Source organism: Drosophila subobscura, chromosome A, assembly GCF_008121235.1.
Source record: "Drosophila subobscura isolate 14011-0131.10 chromosome A, UCBerk_Dsub_1.0, whole genome shotgun sequence".
Taxonomy (NCBI): Eukaryota; Metazoa; Arthropoda; class Insecta; order Diptera; family Drosophilidae; genus Drosophila; species Drosophila subobscura.
The window spans coordinates 8,228,260-8,246,675 of record NC_048530.1 but is presented as its reverse complement, the minus strand read 5'-3'; the positions used below and the strand labels follow the sequence as shown (position 1 = coordinate 8,246,675).

The 18,416-nt window shown below is 47.6% G+C and overlaps 2 protein-coding genes across 4 annotated transcripts; both read left to right on the top strand.

Moving 5' to 3' along the window:
- The first annotated feature begins 106 nt into the window (after positions 1-106).
- LOC117892924 (serine-rich adhesin for platelets) lies at positions 107-14,857 on the top strand. 3 transcript variants are annotated; one of them, XM_034799242.1, is made up of 6 exons: positions 107-430; positions 1,699-2,008; positions 2,364-5,401; positions 7,495-7,668; positions 8,685-8,982; positions 9,997-10,800. In XM_034799242.1, exons 2-6 carry the CDS (start codon positions 1,717-1,719, stop codon positions 10,581-10,583), a joined length of 4,389 nt encoding a protein of 1,462 aa, XP_034655133.1. In that variant the 5' UTR covers positions 107-430; positions 1,699-1,716; the 3' UTR covers positions 10,584-10,800. The 3 variants fall into 3 exon arrangements, with proteins under 3 accessions (XP_034655133.1, XP_034655151.1, XP_034655141.1); XM_034799260.1 differs by lacking the exon at positions 9,997-10,800 and adding an exon at positions 12,524-12,549 and having other exon boundaries at positions 110-430; XM_034799250.1 differs by lacking the exon at positions 9,997-10,800 and adding an exon at positions 13,436-14,857 and having other exon boundaries at positions 111-430.
- Positions 14,858-15,361: 504 nt separating this feature from the next.
- LOC117892945 (probable cytochrome P450 318a1) lies at positions 15,362-17,913 on the top strand. Its single transcript, XM_034799271.1, has 7 exons — positions 15,362-15,680; positions 15,744-15,935; positions 15,992-16,192; positions 16,540-16,609; positions 16,668-16,977; positions 17,036-17,549; positions 17,625-17,913. Exons 1-7 carry the CDS (start codon positions 15,515-15,517, stop codon positions 17,807-17,809), a joined length of 1,638 nt encoding a protein of 545 aa, XP_034655162.1. The 5' UTR covers positions 15,362-15,514; the 3' UTR covers positions 17,810-17,913.
- The last annotated feature ends 503 nt before the right edge of the window (positions 17,914-18,416 follow it).

Here is an 18,416-nt window from a genome sequence, read left to right as displayed (position 1 = left end):
ACGCTGGCAGCCCTGTGCATATCGCTTCGCTGCGATTGTACGATAGCACGTTATCTGCATGGCTTGCAATCGATAGGTTTTTATTTGTGTATTGGTCTTGAACGCGGCTTAATGCAATTTTTCGCTGGCTCGGCTGGAAAAACATGCATTTTTGATGAGAAAACAGAAGGAGAGACAAGTGCAGTCAGACACACATACAGTGACAGTCCGACCACTAGTGCAGTGCAGTGCGGGGTACGAAGAAAGTGCGCATTTCACACAAAAAAGCAGTTCATTTAACCGACCTTATTGATAGTTATGTGCATACATACACGCATGTACACATACACGGGCTAGAAAAAGCAACCACCATCGCACCGCCGCAGCCCCACCAGCAAAACAGCATCGCTCAACCACAGGAGAAGAGTGGAGCGAGGAGGAGGAGGCAAATGTAAGAACTATTTGCTGTACATTTCATTCATGAGCTGCCGCTGCCGCCACTGCTGCTCACTGGTACTGCTGCTGCTGCTGCCGCTCCATCAACAATAACTGTTTATGTGTGTAAATAGCACCCGGCTTCCCCATGGCCGTGCTCTGGCCTAGGGCCCCTCCGCCAAATAGTTTTTTTTGTGTGTTGTCAAGTGCTATTTCTTGTTCCGCTTCCAGAGTTTTGTATGTCAGAGTTGGGCGCTCTCTCTATTTTTTTCTATGTCTAATTGTTTTTTTTTTTTGCAAAGCCTGCATCTGCATGTATCCGTGTGTGTGTGTGTGTGTGTGTGTGTGTGTTTGTGTGTATAATTGCATTCTTGCAGCTCATGAATTTTCTGCTGAAAAAATCGATAGCGCGTCGTCAGTTGTTTATTTAATGCTTCGTCTGCAATTTCCAGCCCCTTTCTCCCTCTCCTCTCTCACTCTCTCTCTCTCTATCGCACTCCCGCTGCAGCTGTGGTAGCAGTAGCAGCACCGCAGCACCCCTTTTGGCTCAGCGCGCGCGCGCACGCACACACACATGAACGCAGCCACAATGCACAGTTATACACAAACACACAGGCTGCCCAGAGACCAGATAGCAATTCCAGTGATACGGGAAATTAAAAAATAATCAGTTTTTATCAGTGGTATGCAAAAGCCGAAGAAAACATTTCCAGCCAGCCAGCCAGCCATCTTTGCCGTAACAATTGGCTGGTTATAGTAGGGCGGGGAGGGGGGTCGTTGGGCAAAAAAGAGTTTTTCCATTTTCTCGCTTCTTCTGCCTTGTGGCAGTTTTTTGTAGCAGCGGAAATATTGGGGTTTCTTGTCTCGCGCCTTTGCTTCTTTTCTCCTACATTCTTGCCTTTTGTTCGTGTGTGTGTTGTGTTCGTTTGTTTTGTGTTAATGCAGAAAATAACGGTTAATCCAATTAAGAAAACTAAAACGAGAATCGACTGGCAGGTCGAACTTTGGATGCCCTACAACACACACGAAGCCACCACGAAGCTCACTTGAGTGTGCGAGAGATGCCCTCAGTTGCTGTCTCTCTGTCTATGTCTTGCAATGATTGATGGGTGGGAGGCCTATGCTCCGCTGTGGGCAGTGTAGCGCAGCTCCAGCTCGACGGACAGTCCGTCGCAGTTCCAGTTTTAGTTTTGGTGGGTGCGCGGCCGGGTCAAGTCTTAGCAGCAAGCAGCAGCAGAAGCGAGACGTCATATCATGCACTAATGCACATAATGCCATTTGCAGCGATAAGGTCACCAGAGAATGGAGTCCCAACCGAAGCGGCCCTCATTGCATTTAGTGGCAGAGGCTGGAACAGGATCTGGATCTGGAGTGGGTGCTGCCACAGCTGAGATGTCGGGCGCCTATTCCCCCACGTCGGGCTTCCTGCCGGACATGCCGCAGTGGAAGAAGGACCTCATACAGCGCCGCAAGACGAACGTGGCCCGCACCCAGGCAGCAGCCTCGCCCACCGCTACGTCCGATGTGGATGTGGCCTTGGGGGAATCGAGTGCATCGGGGGGAACAGTAGGCGGAGGAGCAGGCGCCAGTGCAGGTGAGTGATCGTCTGGCGGCTTACACAATCTCTACACAGCTGTGTATTGATTTTGATTGAAAAATATTTTGTGGTTTCTGTTTTCGTGGGTAAAACAATAAACAATAATTGCCAGCTGTTTGTTATCTAAAACCAAATCAGTAATTCCATTACCAATGGAATTCGAATCAGCCGCGCAGCTATCGATTGCGCCTGAGTCAGCAGCTCTGTGATGTGTATCGATATAAAAGTGTCTGTGCTACCCAAAGGGCTGCCAGATCACTAGGGAGGCTGGTGTGGTGTTGTTGTCTGGCAGCGGCAGAATCCGAAATTGTTATTGAAATTTAAGTTCGATCCTCGATCCACTTCTTTGCAGAACCGACTGCGACTGAGGCGACGATCACTAGTCAACCACAGCAGAAGCCGCTGGCCAAGAGAAATGTAAGCCAGCCAGCGACAGCAGCAGCACACTTACAAATGCAAGCAGCGCTTAAGACTACACCAACAGAGGAAAAGTCTGAGAAATCTTTCATTGGAGGTCATCATACCCAACAGCAACAGCAGCAGCAGCAGCTCCACCAAGGCAAAGACTCAGCGTCAGCGTTGGCCTTTTCAATTTCAGCTGAAACAACGTTTGGGCCAACGGCCACTGGAAATCCACAAATACCAATACCAATACCAAAGCAGCGATCAAGTTTATTTAACACAAGAAGTCCATCAACAACAACAACAGCAACCAGCAGTAGCAGCAGCTCCAGCGGCAGCAAGGAGCCAGAAATTCTAAATTTGGATCTCAGAGAGCGCGAGCGGGAGAGCGAACGCGAACCGGGAGAGCAGATTGACTCCATGGTGAGTTACCGCTCTCGCGGCGGTGGTGAAGTTGAAACTGGCACAGCGGCAGCAGCGGCAACTGGAGCATTAACAGCAATCGACGCCAGCAGCGGCAGCGGCGTCGGCGCACTGGCAGCAGCGCCAACATCGTCGTCGTCAGCAAATCACTTGCAAACGAAACTTGGACAGACCGTTTCAGAAGGGGCTCCGAATCAGACGAGCTCCACCGCGAAAGAGAAAGAACTGCAGGTAGCCGCAGCAATAGCAACAGCAGCACCAGCAACACCGTTGCTTCTTGTTGATAATAAAAACGGTTCGAAGACAAAGCTCATTTCCGATAAATTGCAGAGCAATAAGTTTATAAAACAACAGCAAGAACAGCAGCAGCAGCACCAGCACCAGCAACAACAGCACCAGCAACAATTGTCGCCCACCAAATCAACGGTAAAAACGACAATGGTCGCCATGCAAGAAATGAAAAAGACAACAAAACAAAATGGCCAACACCGTCACATCGCGAAGAGCAGCAGCAACAGCAGCCACAGCGGCGACACAGAGGCCGCCCCCGGTGTGGCCCTGCCCGCGCTGGTGGACACCGGCGAGGATCTGAGCTATGGGCCTGGCATTGTGTCGAAGCTGCGCTGCCGCTACCTTAGCCTGGCGCTGCGCGAGTCCCACCAGCAGAACCAGAAGCAGCGCCTGCAGCGCTCCACCAGCCTCAACACGCTGCTCGATCGGGACGACGATGAAGAGGAAATTAATGCCAATGCCGGTCTCGAGGTGGTCTCGACCCGGGCCAAATCCACACCGCCGCCGATACTGGGTGCCAAGCCGACGATGCTTGGCGGTGGCTACATCAAGGGCGCCCAGGCGCCAGTCCAGCGTCCCGTTAGTCTGGGCACCAATGGAACAACCCCCACGCTGTCCGCGCTAAGCACCGAAGATTCCACAAAGCCCACCAATGGAGGAGGAGGAGGAGGAGTGAACCGCTCACGCCACTTCAAACGCGGCAACGAGGTAATGAAGCGCGCCCGCTCCGTGGAGGCGCTGCTCTGCGAGAAGTCGCCATGGAATACGCAGAGAGCCAGCTACCAGGCGACAAGCATGGCCATGCCCACTGCACCACAGGCTGTCTCCCCGGGCGCTGCATCGCCCACCTGCGTCACCATCGAGGACAAGATCCACAATGCCCGCGAGCGACTGCACAGTGGGACGGATACGGCGCCGCCCAAGCGTCTGACCTCCATCATCGACGACACGGAGCGCCCGCCACCGGATCTGGTCAAGCAGACGCTGAAGATGTTCGAGGCGAGTGCCAATCGTCGGCCACGCGCCACCCACCGCTCCAACGGAGTGGGCGGTGTGGCCAGCAAGGTGGCAAACTATAAGTCTATCCTCAAGGAGCAGCGATCGCCGGCACCCAGCGTAGGCAGCACACCGCCATCCCTGTTACGACGTGAGCCCGGCCAGAGTGTGGGCTTTGCTGCGTCCACCCCCAAGCAGGCGACACGCTCGGCCTTGATCTCCGACAGCAGCAGCAGCACACCCCATCCCCATCCCGATATCATTCCGCGGCAGCTGGCCAGCGTCGTAGACTCGCCCGTTACCGCGCTGAGCCTCATGATGGGACGCATCAATCTGCAGGACGCTGATGGTGAGGCAGCGGCGGCCGCGTCGGCGGTGAATGAGAGCTTAGTCAGCGAGGCCAGAGCGGCGACGGCATCGGGAACGGTAGCAGTGGCAGTGCCAGTGGCAGTAGCGGCGTCAGCGTCAGCGACGACAAACAACGAAGCGAACAGCGAATACGAGAATGAGAATGAGAATAATGGCAGGCACGATGTTGGCAACGATGGGGATGACGACAACACCACCAACGACAACAACCGCAACGACAGCGACAACAATGGGCACGATGGCGATAATATGGGCGCGGCAGGCGATAAGCCTAAGCCCCCCACAAGCACAGCAACGACGACGACGGCTGCGGCGGCGGCGGCGACAGCGGCAGGAGGCGCCCAGCGATCATTCGTTGCCACGATCGAGAGCGCGCATGTTCCCAGTGGAAGTAATATCGCAAGAAAACAGCTGAACAACATCGAAACGGGATCAGGATTGGGATCTGGATCTGGATCATCCGGGATAACATCTACAACAACAACAACCAAACAGATTGGTGTGATACGGCCGCTCTTCAATAGCAGCGGTACGACACAACAGCTAACCAGTCGCGAGATCGAAAAGAATCGCATTAATGAAATGAAAAAGTCCTCGGCACTGGCCAACGATGGCAGCTCCGGTGCGGGTTCGCCCATAACTAGTCTGGATACGGTGATAAATTCGATACGGGATGGCAGCGAAACGGACGCGGCCTCAGCCTCGCCCTTGTGGACATTGCGGAAGCTGCGTCATGGCCATGCAGCCGGCAGCAATTCTGGTCATCATGCGGCAGGAACGTCGGCCACTTCCAGCCATTCCACGGAGAACACCTCGATGGTGTTCAATTTCTCCAAGAGCACCAAAGAAGTGCCCGACTACATTGAAAGCGATGTTGTGATCTACAGGCGTAAACGGGAATTGCCAAAGGTGAGTGTGTGTGTGTGTGTGTGTGCGCGCGCGTGTGTGTGTGTGTGTGCATGCATTCCAATGCCAAATTGTGCGCTAGTGGGAGTGGGAGTCCCGTGCTCTCTTGCGGTTTACCTTGGAAGTCTAGGAAGTACATGGAAGTGAGGGCAACAGTGGGGATCTTCATTGCCTTTCCCTTTTAATAGGAAGTAGCGTCCTCACATACCCTCGGAAAGTGTAGTCTTATCAGACTAGATATGTGTGGATGTGTGGGTTCGTGTGCATGGAATGTGGCGCCCTTGCGGATTATTCATACTTAATTACTTTGTGAATTATTATTTTCTTGATAATAATTTGTTGGCTGTCCCCAATATCTTTGTTATGGTTTTATTTTTCCATTTATTTCTCTTTTTTTTTGCTGTAGTTTTTTGTTGTTTTTTTTGTGTCATACGGCAGCCATGCCATATAAACAAACATACACAGACGGGCAGAAACAGAAAAACAGACACAGAGGGAGAGACAATCGTAGAAGAGCGTCGCGCAAACGGGTAGAAGGGAAAGAGAGCAAAGCAGAAGCACACACAAGCACAGAGCTAGCGATCATGCGCATTTCGAAAGTTCAACAAGGCAGAGCCAGAACAACAACAAAAGCTTTTGCGTGTATTATGCATCGGAGATTGAATACTCTTTCCCAGCAGCTGAAACGGCATCAGAAGTGGCAGCAGATGTGCGACGGCGCAAATGTTTTTTCTGGTTCCCAGGCAAACCATTGGTGTGTGTTCATGCATCATCCCCTCTTGCACTCTTTCATTGATCTTCTGCCAAGAGTCAATTAGAATTTGCCTTGAATCTCTCATTCTCCGATCGATAAATATGCACATACATATGTACATACATAAATCTGCGTGTGTGTGTGCTTGTGTGTTCCCAGACTTATTTCTTTGTCTACAGCAAAATGCAAGTTTTGTCTCTCCTTCGTCCCTGGCTGTCGTCTCTCTCTGCATATTCCATTTTATTCCATTCTTTTGCCTGCAGTTTTTGATTACATTGAGAAAAAAGAAAAAACGTCTCAAAGTCTGTGGGGTTGGGGGGGAAGGGAAATAACCAGTTTTTATATGCCACAAAAAGATATTTTTTCGTTTTGTTCTTTGTTCCTGCTGCTGTCCCATGGAAACAAAGATTATGCTCACGTACATACATATACATTATGTACATATGCATAAAAGTACATATGTACATCTTTAGTTTTCAGGAGGTGGCTCTTTAAATGCCGTGACAGGGCCGGGCATGCAATGTTTGATACTTGAGATCTGCTGAGAAGCAACCGCACAGCTGTTTCTTTTGCAGCAATGTTGAGTCTGCTCTCTCCCTCTCTCTCTCTCTCGCTGTTTTGCTCTCTCAGCTTTGGCTGTGGCTTTCAGCTTCAGCTTGAATTGAGTTCTTCTTCTGACCAGCTCGCCCCTCCCGCACACCCAAAATATCCACCGGTTGCTGTTGTTGGCAAACCCGTTTAATGCCGTGTGCCGTTCGCTCTCTCGCTCTGCTTCTGACTCTGCCTCTGCCCTGCTCTCTGCAGTGTCTTGTCTTCCGTCTCTCTGGAAATGAACTCGATTTTTGTCGAATTCTTTTTTGATGCCAGATTCTGTATGCCGCTGCTTTTGCGCTTGTTCTCTTTGGCTTTTGCTTTTCTTCCTCTTCGGGCTGCACTGCATTTTATTATGCTTTGGAGTTTTCTTGTCTCTTTTTATCTGCTTTCGGAATTGCTTTTATCTTTTTTTGTTGTTTTTTTTTTTTCGGGGCCTGGCATATGGATCGAAGCGGTCGGTCTCCGGCCATTGCCAGAAATGGGGCAAACGGGAATGGAATGGAAATAAAACGGGGACAGGGACGGGACCCAGGGTGGGACAAACAGGAACGGGAAGGCCAAAGCCATTAAAGCATCATCCCATCCATTCCGCAGGGCATGAGTCACAGTACTTCGGTACCATAATGCTGATGATGATGATGATGATAAAGCTTTCCATGAATTTCACTTTTTGAACTCATTTTCATATCTTTATTTTTGTTTTCTTTCTTTCTCTTGCTTTCCACCCCGCCACCCACCGCCTCTATAGCCAAATGAGCCCGGCTTCGTGTTGCTGGGCGATCTATCGGTGGAGACCTCCACGGATACGGACTATGACGATTACTCCCTGTGCCCGCCCTCGCCGTGCGACGTGGAGTTCGAGAATGCCAACATTGTGATCGATGGCAAGTCCAGCATACGCCAGAAACCCAAAGAGTCATCGGTGAGTAGAGTGGGGGATAGAAAATACACATTAAGAGAGTGAATCAAAGCCTCAGGATCAGATGGGAAATAGGAAACGGCAGGGGACTCCCACCCCACTTCATGCATGAGAAACAGGTTCAAAGCGGAGTGAACCCCATAGTAGCAGCAACAGAGATCGATCCATGACTCAATTGCGGTATCAGAACGCAGAACGCCAAAAGATACCATTGGATTCTTTATTTTCCAATTCAGTTTCCTATTTTTGTTACAATTATTCTTTATGGTGTGTGTGCGTTCCCTGAATGTGGGATAAGATAAGATTATTTTCCATATACAAAGAGTGTAGTGGGGGTGGGGGTTGCGCTATACAAATGCGGTATTTGTTTTCGATCGAGTGAGAAAATTGGAAACAAAAAATGAAATTCCACCACGATTTCGGAGCGGAGCCACAGCAGAGCAAACGGCGATAAGACCAGATCCAGACCGGTCTATGAGAAACGGGAACTTATGCTATGGCCCTGCCCAGTGGCAGCAGTGGCCATGCTCTTGGCCGACCCCCTCTCTCTCTCTCTCTGTCTCGCCTGTGCTCCTTATCGGTTATCTGCCATTAATCAAACTGCATTAGGTTTGGGATTTGGTTTCCATTTCACTTTTCTCCTTCATTATTGTACATTGTACGAGTAGTCGGGTGCGTTTCATCAAATGTGACTGATATGATCGGTTGGTTTGAGGCGGCGGGCACCTTTGTATGTACATTTGTACATTGAAATCCATGTAGGAAATCTGAAATAGTTTTTTTTGTTGCTGTGGCACTGATAAGGGGGGAACGTAATGTCATTGCTGGCCGCCACTGTGACTCACTAATTGGGTATCGATAAGAGGCTATAACTTATAAGTAGATGAGTAATTTCGTTGCTGCGACTAAAGTCTGCTTAAAAGAAAGAAATATCTGATCCTCTTCCTTTTGGGGGCTCTTCTTTGTTGTATCTGAATCTGTTGTGACTAATATTTTGTTTCCTGTTTTTCTGTGTACAGTTTCGCGTGCAGTTTAACGACACGTTGACGTCCACCTTCGAGTACCCGTCAGAGGCATCGATGGTCATCGATGATCCGCCCTACGCCGATCCCTTTTCCCATGTCAGCAAGCATCACCAGCTGCTGCTGGCCGAGCAGATGCAGCTGCTACAGCATCAGCAACAGGTGCAACAGCAGCAGCAGCAGCATCATCATGTTACTGTAGACGAGATCATTGAGCTGCCCACATCGACGGTGGGGAACAACAGATCTGGTGGCAGCGGTGGAGGGGGCAATATGCTGGGGAATTTACCGTTGGGTAAGTAATATCGGAACGGATTGGATATTGGATATCTACGATTCGAAACAAGTACATCTATGTATGTGTATGTGTGTACGTGTGTACGTGTGTGTGTGTGGCATGCAACAGAAATGTAATGGAATGGAATGGCTCTCTATCACACGCATACTCTATCTCTCTCTCTCTCTCTCTCTCTATTTGTTTTTTGTACTCTGTGTTTGTCTCTCTTTCTCTCTTTTTGCCTTGCCTTGCCTTTGCCTGCGCCTCTATCTATCTGTCCCTGTTTTGTCCCAGTAATCCTTGATTTTTTTATATATTTTTTTTAAGCTGTGCTCTTGATTTGACTCTCTCTTAAGCCATCAATCAAACATCAATCATCATTATCGTACACAGCTGTGCATCAATCAATCAACATACATAAATATATGTACAATATCCTTTGAGTTTATCCCTTTTTCTGTTTGTTTTGTAGCAGCGAGGGACACGAAAGAACAACCCAAAACCCTCAACCAGAAACCAGAAATGATCTCTGTTTTGTGCAATTTCCAGATAATGCCACACGCAACGACCCACCCACGATCTCTGACTCTGTCTCCGTCTCAGTCCCACCATTGTGTGGCAGTAGGGCAAATGCCATTAGGACAATGGGCAAAGGCTGCTGGCCAAAGCTCCGTGCCCTTGGCACACAATTTCGCAAATTAACGAGGCTCATCAGGTGGGTTGAAGGATCCACCTTTATCCCCTTGTTTGGATAAAGTTCAAGCTGCAAGCTGAAGCAGTTGCCAGCACCTGCCCAGTCCCCCTGTCCAGTCCCTAAAACCCCCAAAGCTATATTTCAACTTTTCTCTGTCACTCTCTCAGCCTCTCCATAGACCAACAGCACAGCTCTCAGTCTCTCTTTATCTCTCTGTCTCTCTGTCACCAAGAACCCCTAAAACCCAAAAGCTAAGAAAACAAAACAAAAACAAAACTCAAAAATGAACTCGAAAAAAAGGCAAGGGCATTCAATTTCGCCTCACGCATATTTTGCAGATTACCCAAGTTTAGGGAGGGGTATTATCTTGCAACAGCAGCAGCAGGAGGAGAAACAGGAGGAGCAGCAGGAGGAGGAGCAGCAACAGCAGTTGGAGCAGCAGGGACCAGATCAGCTGCAGCAGCAACAGGAGCCAAAAATAACAGCCACAGAAGCACTACCATCAAATGTCGAAATCAAGCCCCAGCAGCACCACTGCCAACAGCGTAGAGCACGGCCATCGGTTCTGCTGAAGCCGCAGTATGCCTGCTTCCTGCAGAATGAGTCGAGGCCGGCACAGCCACCGCCGCCCGTTACAGTGAAGCCTAGAAAGGCGGCCTCCTTCTCAATGGGAAACTATCATCAGCATCAGCAACAGCAACAGCAGAGTAAATATGAAATACCCGCTAGCAGAAACCGAACCACAAGCACCGCAAATAAAGCCATGATCGGGAGCAGTAGCAGGAGTGGAAGCAGCAGCGATGCCAGCCACCAGCAACAGCAGGCGCGTCGTCGGCCGAGTCTGCCGTCGTCGCTAGCCTTACCCAATGCCAGCACAGCCCTGCTCCAGGCACGCATACCGGGCACCACGCTCTACTATGTCTAAAAACCAAGCTGCGAATCAACAGAAATCCGAACCAAAACAAAAAAGATACAAAAATAAACGCTCCACATGCCTGCAAGCCTCCAAAAGCCTTCAAAGACTCTCCAAACTCCGTTCGACTGCAAAGTGCCAGAGAAACGTAGGCATTGCACAAAAGCTTTACCCATATATATATGTATAAAATAAACCTATTAAAACTAGGCTAAAGATCCAACAAAAACCAAAGAAACCAAAACACCCCTCCCCCCGTTGAAATGTGTGGTGGCTATTTGGTGATCCGCTCCCGAAATCCTTGAAGCCGCTTAATAACGCGAGAGTGCGCTTGGCCTTCCCATCACCACCTTCCCTTAATTGGTTGTTTGTGATAAATAGAAACCCGACTCACTTCCATAACTCAATGCGGAAACAGGAAAACAAAGTACAACAAAACACACACAAACACACACTCACAATACTTGAACCCAAAACAAAAACACTCGATGGAGGAAACACATGTAAATACGATGTGAAATGCGTGGAAGATGCACACAGATGCTGCTGCAAGAATGCACTGGAAAAGCTGACCAAAAGAGGAAAATCACACTGAAAATTGAACAGCGGAATTGAATGGAGTTTTGGCTTTGAATATCCCTATAACTATGTACTAACATTACCCGCATCCCAAGTGATATAGAGGCCACATAATGTTAACCATAATGATAGACATAGCTCGAACTTCTACTATAACTATTATTATATGTAGCCTTGTTCCAAACCAAACTAAACTGACGGACTGAGTGACTTGTTTGAAGGCAAGCGACAATACTAGATACATGCCACATAAGTACATACACAAATTGTTGAATCATCCGCCAACGATAAATATTAACTAGCAATTCTCGTAGCAACACTCGTTAGATATTTACACTCGTGATAAATGCTAGCGAGTAATTCTACACTCGTTACATATCTACACTCGTGATAAACGAGTTGTTCTACACTCGTTACATATCTACACTCGTGTTAAATGCTAGCGAGTAATTCTACACTCGTTACATATCTACACTCGTGATAAACGAGTTAACGAGTTGTTCCACACTCGTTATGTTTATGAAACAATCCAAGTGAGTTTGCTCTTGCTCACGGATCTTCAAAAAGTGTTGCACTTTTCGCTCCTAAGAATTGAATAGCAAAAGCAGTCCAATAACAATTTGTTCTAGTCTTTAATGGTATCCAACTGCAATTGTAGAATGTATCAAACAAGTTGTGCGCCTTTTTTTATGTAAAGAGAATGCATAAGAATATGAAAGCTGATTATGAATCTCTTGTTGTGCATGAAACTCCCACTAGCTGACTGACTAAAACGGATTCACTGCTAAATGTAAATGTAAAAGTATTTTTTGTAATTTCAGATGTGTGTGTGATTTTTTTTTTGTTGCTGCCAATTGTGTATTTTGCGGCATTCGATTACATTTTGTATGTGTTGGGGAGGGGGGAGGTGTATGTGTTACCATATTGGATTGCAATTGCCTGCCACCTGATTACCCCCCCACCCGACTGATGCACCCCACTAGCCGCAACCAGTGCCAGAACCCCCCCACTATACTCCATCTCCCTCTGGCTATGTACGTGCCTCACTCGCTCTCCCACTCGCTCTCACATTTCACACACTCTCTGTGTCTCTTTCTATTTCCACAAGTGTTTTCCACACACACAGCATACACACACACGCTTTTCATTTCCCAATGCATAAATACGTACAAATATTTGTTGTTGTTGTTTGTTTGTTTGTTGTCTGTCTTGTTTGATGTGTTGGTTTTTTGGTTTATGTCGTTTGTTTTTATATCTTTTGGTTGGGTTGCGTTGTTGCCCGTTCATATTCTTTGGACTGTTGGAGCTTCCTCCTCGTATCTATGTACTTTCTAGTTTTCTATTTTGTTTGTTCATACTAATTTCTTTTGCAGATATTATTTAAATGTAACATCATACATAAGCCAAAGCAAAAGCAAAAGTTCGTTGAAATAGTATCTACATATATGTATGTATGTATATCAGATATATATGTATATGTATACCTATCATATATTATCAAATGTGTGTGTGAAACCAACAATTAATCCAAACAAGAAATCGTCTAAAAAAATGAATAAAAATAGAAAACAAAAACCCAAAAGAATGAGTGGCAAAACAGCGATCAATTGGAGCGATGATAAAGAAAAACCACACACCCCAAATCAAAGCAAAATATGAATTAAAAATCAAACCAACAACAACAACAAAATAAACTCCAAAATCTGCAAGAAAATATACATGAAATGTGCAACACACACCACCACCACCACCTCTAACCAAGCCAAAAAATAAAGTTTAAATACGAAAACAAATATATATAGATATGCACTGCTCTCTGTCTGCTCTCTGTCCAGATGGCAACGAAGCCTAAAAACTAATCGAATCCAAACTAATCGCCAATTCATATTACTTCCCAAGGTAACTAACCCCAGATTAGACCACACACACACACACACACACACACACACACACACACAGCACACACCTTTGGCACATCCATTCTCATTATCATTTATCAATCCATTAGAAATCTCTCATCTGATCCTCAATATTCCTTTGCATACCATTACCACAGCTCCATCCATCCATCTATCCATCCATCCACGCACAAAAATACCCTCAAAACCTCCTCTTTTTTTATATAAATACTTACAAGATCTCTATATATTATTTTGTACATTTTTTGGTGCCACTTTTTGATTACCGTACTAACCCAAACCATAAAAAAAATACAATAATAAAAAGTTCTGCAACTTTTTGGTACATTTTTCTAGATCTTGACTAATCTTGAATTCATTTTGCAGGCTCCACGGCCCTGGGTTTTTATACGCCCATGAAGGCCTCACCGATGGACAGCCTCTTCCAGCTGGGTGTGACCAGATACGCGCCGCCCGACAGCAGCAGCAGCAGCAGCAGCAGTGGGGGCGGCGTCAGCAACAACAGCAGTGGCAGCAACAGCAACAACAGCAGCAACGGCTGCAGTCCAGCATGTGGTGGAGGAGGAAGCAGCGGCGGTGGCGGCAAGGCAACGACTACGCTGTTCAATGGCAACGGCAGCATTGTGGGCCTCGGCGAGGGTCTCATCAAAGATGGCGGCAACTGCGCCGACGAGGAGGACGCAGCACAGGCAACCACAAATGGAGCCGGCGGCAAGAAAGGCAATTGCGATGCGGATGGAGAGGATGACGATTATCATCCAACGGCGACGCCCGGCGGCGGAGTTGTCTATAGCGAGGGCACACAGAAGACGGATCTATTGTACTGATTAGATGACTTATGCACAGCTCTCTGGAGGAGCTCCCACTCTATCTGTATATCCCATTAGAACCCCCTCCCCCCCCCCCTGTCTGAAAACCGTGCGCTTAGGTGAAATATTAATTTCAGTTATACATAAAACAGAAAACAGAATACGGCAGAAAGAAACACACAGCAAGATACGTATATATATATATATAGATATTATTTGTAAGTCGTAAGCCCCAGGATATGAATGAATGTCAGGCGCGAGATCCGAAAGGATCTTTGCCCGTCTGTGTGTGCGTGTGCGTGTGTGTGTGTGCGTGTGTGAGTGAGTGTCTTTAAATATATCTATACATGTGTTTTTTTTTTTTTTTTTTTCTTTAAATTAATAATGTTTCGCATTATTAATATTAATATGATTATTGTAAATGCATCGATGGCACTTTAGTGAGGGAACCAACAACCATTTCGAGTGTTGTTCCATATTGTATTTGTATTTGTATTCCATTTACGGTATTTTTTATAGTAAATATACAAGAAGAAGAAGCAATGCCAAGAAACAAAACAAAAAACAAAAAAAATATACTTGGATATTTTGCCGAACATAAAATTAAACAAGAAGAAAGCATTGTAAAACAACGACAGGTTGTTCCACCAACAACAGCAACTGAATCGGAAACAGAAACAATTGAATCCCGCTTTAGGGTCTTACATGAAACATGCATACACATATGTAAATCCAGTTCAGATCAGATCCCCATGAACAGTATCTAAGATTCAGAGCGACACGATAATGAGCCCCAGCCCAGCCACAATCTAATTTCCGTATACCCGATACACACTTCCAATTTCCCGATACGAAACCCGGAAGAAAAGTAAAGGAAAAATGTAAACATTTGCCTCATAAATATTATTAAACATTTAGCGCTTACATACCATATTTTTTACAATTGTATTCCGTAAATAAATATAAATATATACAAATACATTCAAAAAAAAGAAACAATTGAAACGCTAACTCACTCAATTGTGTTGCAGGACTACGAGGGAATCTCTGAGAACTGCCGCCAGAAAAGTATGCTTTATGATTTAGTAGAGGCGCGCCCATAGATATGTTAAGCTTCTAAACAAAGGTTCTTTCTTTATTTCTCCAAGTAGCAATTTCCATCAAACACGAATCAAATAGATGAACATACAGATAAATATGTTAAACATAAGCAAAGTCCATCAGCTGATCAAGCATTTAGCATTTTCTATTCCTCTCCATGAATGAATTCAAAGGCAAACCTTGAATATTCCGCTCATCCGCAAGTGCTGCATGCTGCTTCAAAGTCAAAAATGGTTTCGGATGGTATGTGCTGCGTATGGGGGCACATGCGACAATCCCAGTACGGGGGTTCAGCCCAGCTGATCGTTTTGGCAATCGTAATGTAGCTCTCCAGCTGCCAAATAATAATAAATAAATACATTCAAATAGCTTTTCGTCATAGTTTGTCAGTTGTTTGCTGCTGGCCCAATCGAGCGGTCGCCTTTGCCCACTGCTCTACGAACGGAATTGAATTGTGGTAAGGAAATTGTAAATTGGGCAAACGGGCGACAATTGCCTACAAAGCACCGCATTAGGCCGGACCAGACACAAAACGATGCACCTGTATGTGGCCTTGTGGGTGTGCGGCACGGCGCTGGCACTGCTGCTTGGCTGGCAGCAGCGCAAATGCTGGCGCCTCATCTGGCAGCTGAACGGTTGGCGGGGCGTGGCCCAGCAGCCGATCCTGTGGTTCCTGCTCTGCATCAATCTGCATCCAAACAGTTGAGTCTTCCAATCTTTTCCAATCGGAATCGAAATTAATTCTTGCGCTCTGCCAACGACAGGCATACTGGAGCGGGTGACACAGATGCGGAAGTACTTCCAGCGACCGCTGGCCATCCTGGTTGGTACACGGGTGCTGGTCTACATCGATGATCCCGCCGGCATGGAGAGCATACTGAATGCCCCAGAGTGCCTGGATAAGACCTTCATGCAGGAGGGATTCTTTGCCAAACGCGGGCTGCTGCATGCGCGCGGTGAGTAGTCCTAGGTCCTAGGTCAAGTCGATTCCACTCCTAATGCTCGATTGCAGGCCAAAAGTGGAAGCTACGACGCAAGCAGCTCAATCCGGCCTTTAGCCACAACATTGTGGCCAGCTTCTTTGATGTGTTCAATGCCGTGGGCAATCAGATGGTCGAGCAGTTCGCCACCCAGCCGCATCTCCATGGACGGGCCGTGAAGTTCACCGATGCCGAGGATATGCTCAGTCGCGCCGTTCTCGAGGTATCCTGCTGTGAGTAAACCCCAACAAAATCTCTCCCCCACACCATTCAAAACGCATTGCGGAACAGACCTCGCAATGTTTTCCTTTGCTGCCCTTCGCGGTGCGACACGTTTGCCGCGTTTCCATGCAACTCACGTAGTCCAACCCGCGCACCAACTAGACACAAACTCGCACATACATATGAGTGTGTTTATTTATTTCTATAAATTATGAAAGTTAATTGTCGGTGGTTGGGTTTTGGCAACCATTAACGAGGGAGAGAGCGAGAGAGTGCAATTAATGCGTGTCTCGACATCCTGATAGCCAGCAAAAAGAGTGTACAACTCCTGCCTCAAATCCTCGTTGCCTCGTTTCAGTGACTGTCATGGGAACACCAACGAATTTTACACAAACGGATGACGCTCACATTGCCTCCAGCTACAAGCGGTGAGTAGCGGTAGAGGATTTGCGGCGGCAGCCTGTTTGACTTTCGATCCACACACAGCCTGCTGGAGATCTCAGCCATCAGGGTGGTGAAGCCGTGGCTGCAAATCGATCTGCTGCACCGATTGCTGGCGCCCGAGTTGTACGCGGAGGCGGAGAAGTGCAATCAGCTGCTGGTGGAGTTTGTGGCCGGGATTGTGCAGAGCAAGCATCGAAATTGGCAGCTACGGGCAGCCATCAACGAGGAGGCTGGCGAGGATTCAGGCGCCTGGCAGCGGCGCATCTTCATCGAGCAGATCTTCCAGCTGGCCGCCAACGGGGAGCTCACGTTGCAGGAGATCGAGGACGAGGCCCAGTCCATGGTCCTGGTGGTGGGTAGCCTCCAATGACAGCAGGCAGAACCACTAATTACTTTCGGAATCGTTGCAGTCCTTTGAGACGGTATCGAACAGCATCATGCTGGCTCTGCTCTGCCTGGCCACCCACAAGGGCGACTGCCAGCAGCGGCTGCGTGCGGAGATTGCCAGCGTCTTCCCGGGCCAGGGCCAGGGCCAGGGCTCCAGTCCGGATGCCACCCATGTCGGGCTGGAGCAGCTGCAGCAGCTGCGCTACCTGGATGCCTTTGTTAGCGAGGCCCTGCGCCTGCTGGCCACTGTTCCGATGAACCTGCGGCATGTCAGTCGGGACTTCCAGCTGCCGGGACGCGACGCTGTCGTGCCCCAGAACAGCATCATCGTCCTGGACACCTTCAATATGCAGCGCGACGAGGCCTGGTGGGGCGACAATGCCAAGCAGTTCGATCCGCAACGCTTTCTCGACCAGGACGACCAGGCGCCGGAGGGCGAGGACATCTCTGGATCATCAGTGCCCAAGATCAATGGCCAGCAGAGGCGCCATTCCTACAGCTTTCTGCCATTCTCCAAGGGACTGCGCTCCTGCATTGGCAAGTGAAGATCTCCTAGGAGACGGAACGGAGTCGTTTCTTACTTCAGTTTTTGTTCCTTATTGCCACACACAGGTCGACGGTATGGCCTGTTCATCATGAAGGTGTTCCTTGTGAAACTGATCGTGGCCTTCGACTTCAGCAGCGAATTCCAGTTGGAGCAGCTGCAGTTCGTGGAGAACATCTCCCTGAAGTTCAACAACGTCGATGACATCTCCTTGGCCATCCAGCCGCACCAGCAGCCCCAGGACGCAACCTAAAACACCACAGGATTCTTCATTATATAATATCATAGAAGCATGGTTTTTTTTCTATATTCATCAATTGTGTATTCCTTTGGCTAAATAAAATTAAGCTAATTTTTGTACTACCTTTTGTAAGTCAATTGGATCCTTTTATCTATCTTAGTCAGGTCAGATATTACAGCTCTCATTTTTTGTTTATTTTTTCTTAATTTTCGCTCTTTCGAATCGTGGTGAAACTCGGTTGTTGCTATTTTTTGAGGTGGGTTTCCACGGACGACCTTGTTCACGTCATACACCTTGAATTTTTTAATAATTATCTTAGTATTTCTGACTATTTTCGTATTTCCAGTATTCTTAAAGGCTCTCCATGCGTCACCCTCTTGTCCAATAAACCAATGTAAAAAACGTGTAGAAATGCCACTAAGAGCCATGCCCCAGCCGCATCGAATTCTTATCAGATAAAATAATAGTTTCAGCGCTGAGAGTATGAGCATGGGAGTGCTTTTAAATAGAATATCAAAATCGAGCTAATTTATTTAGGACTCGGTACATTTACGGTATATTATGAAAATCAGCATGCACACTTTGGTATTTTTCGGAGGGTCACGTGGTATATGTTATC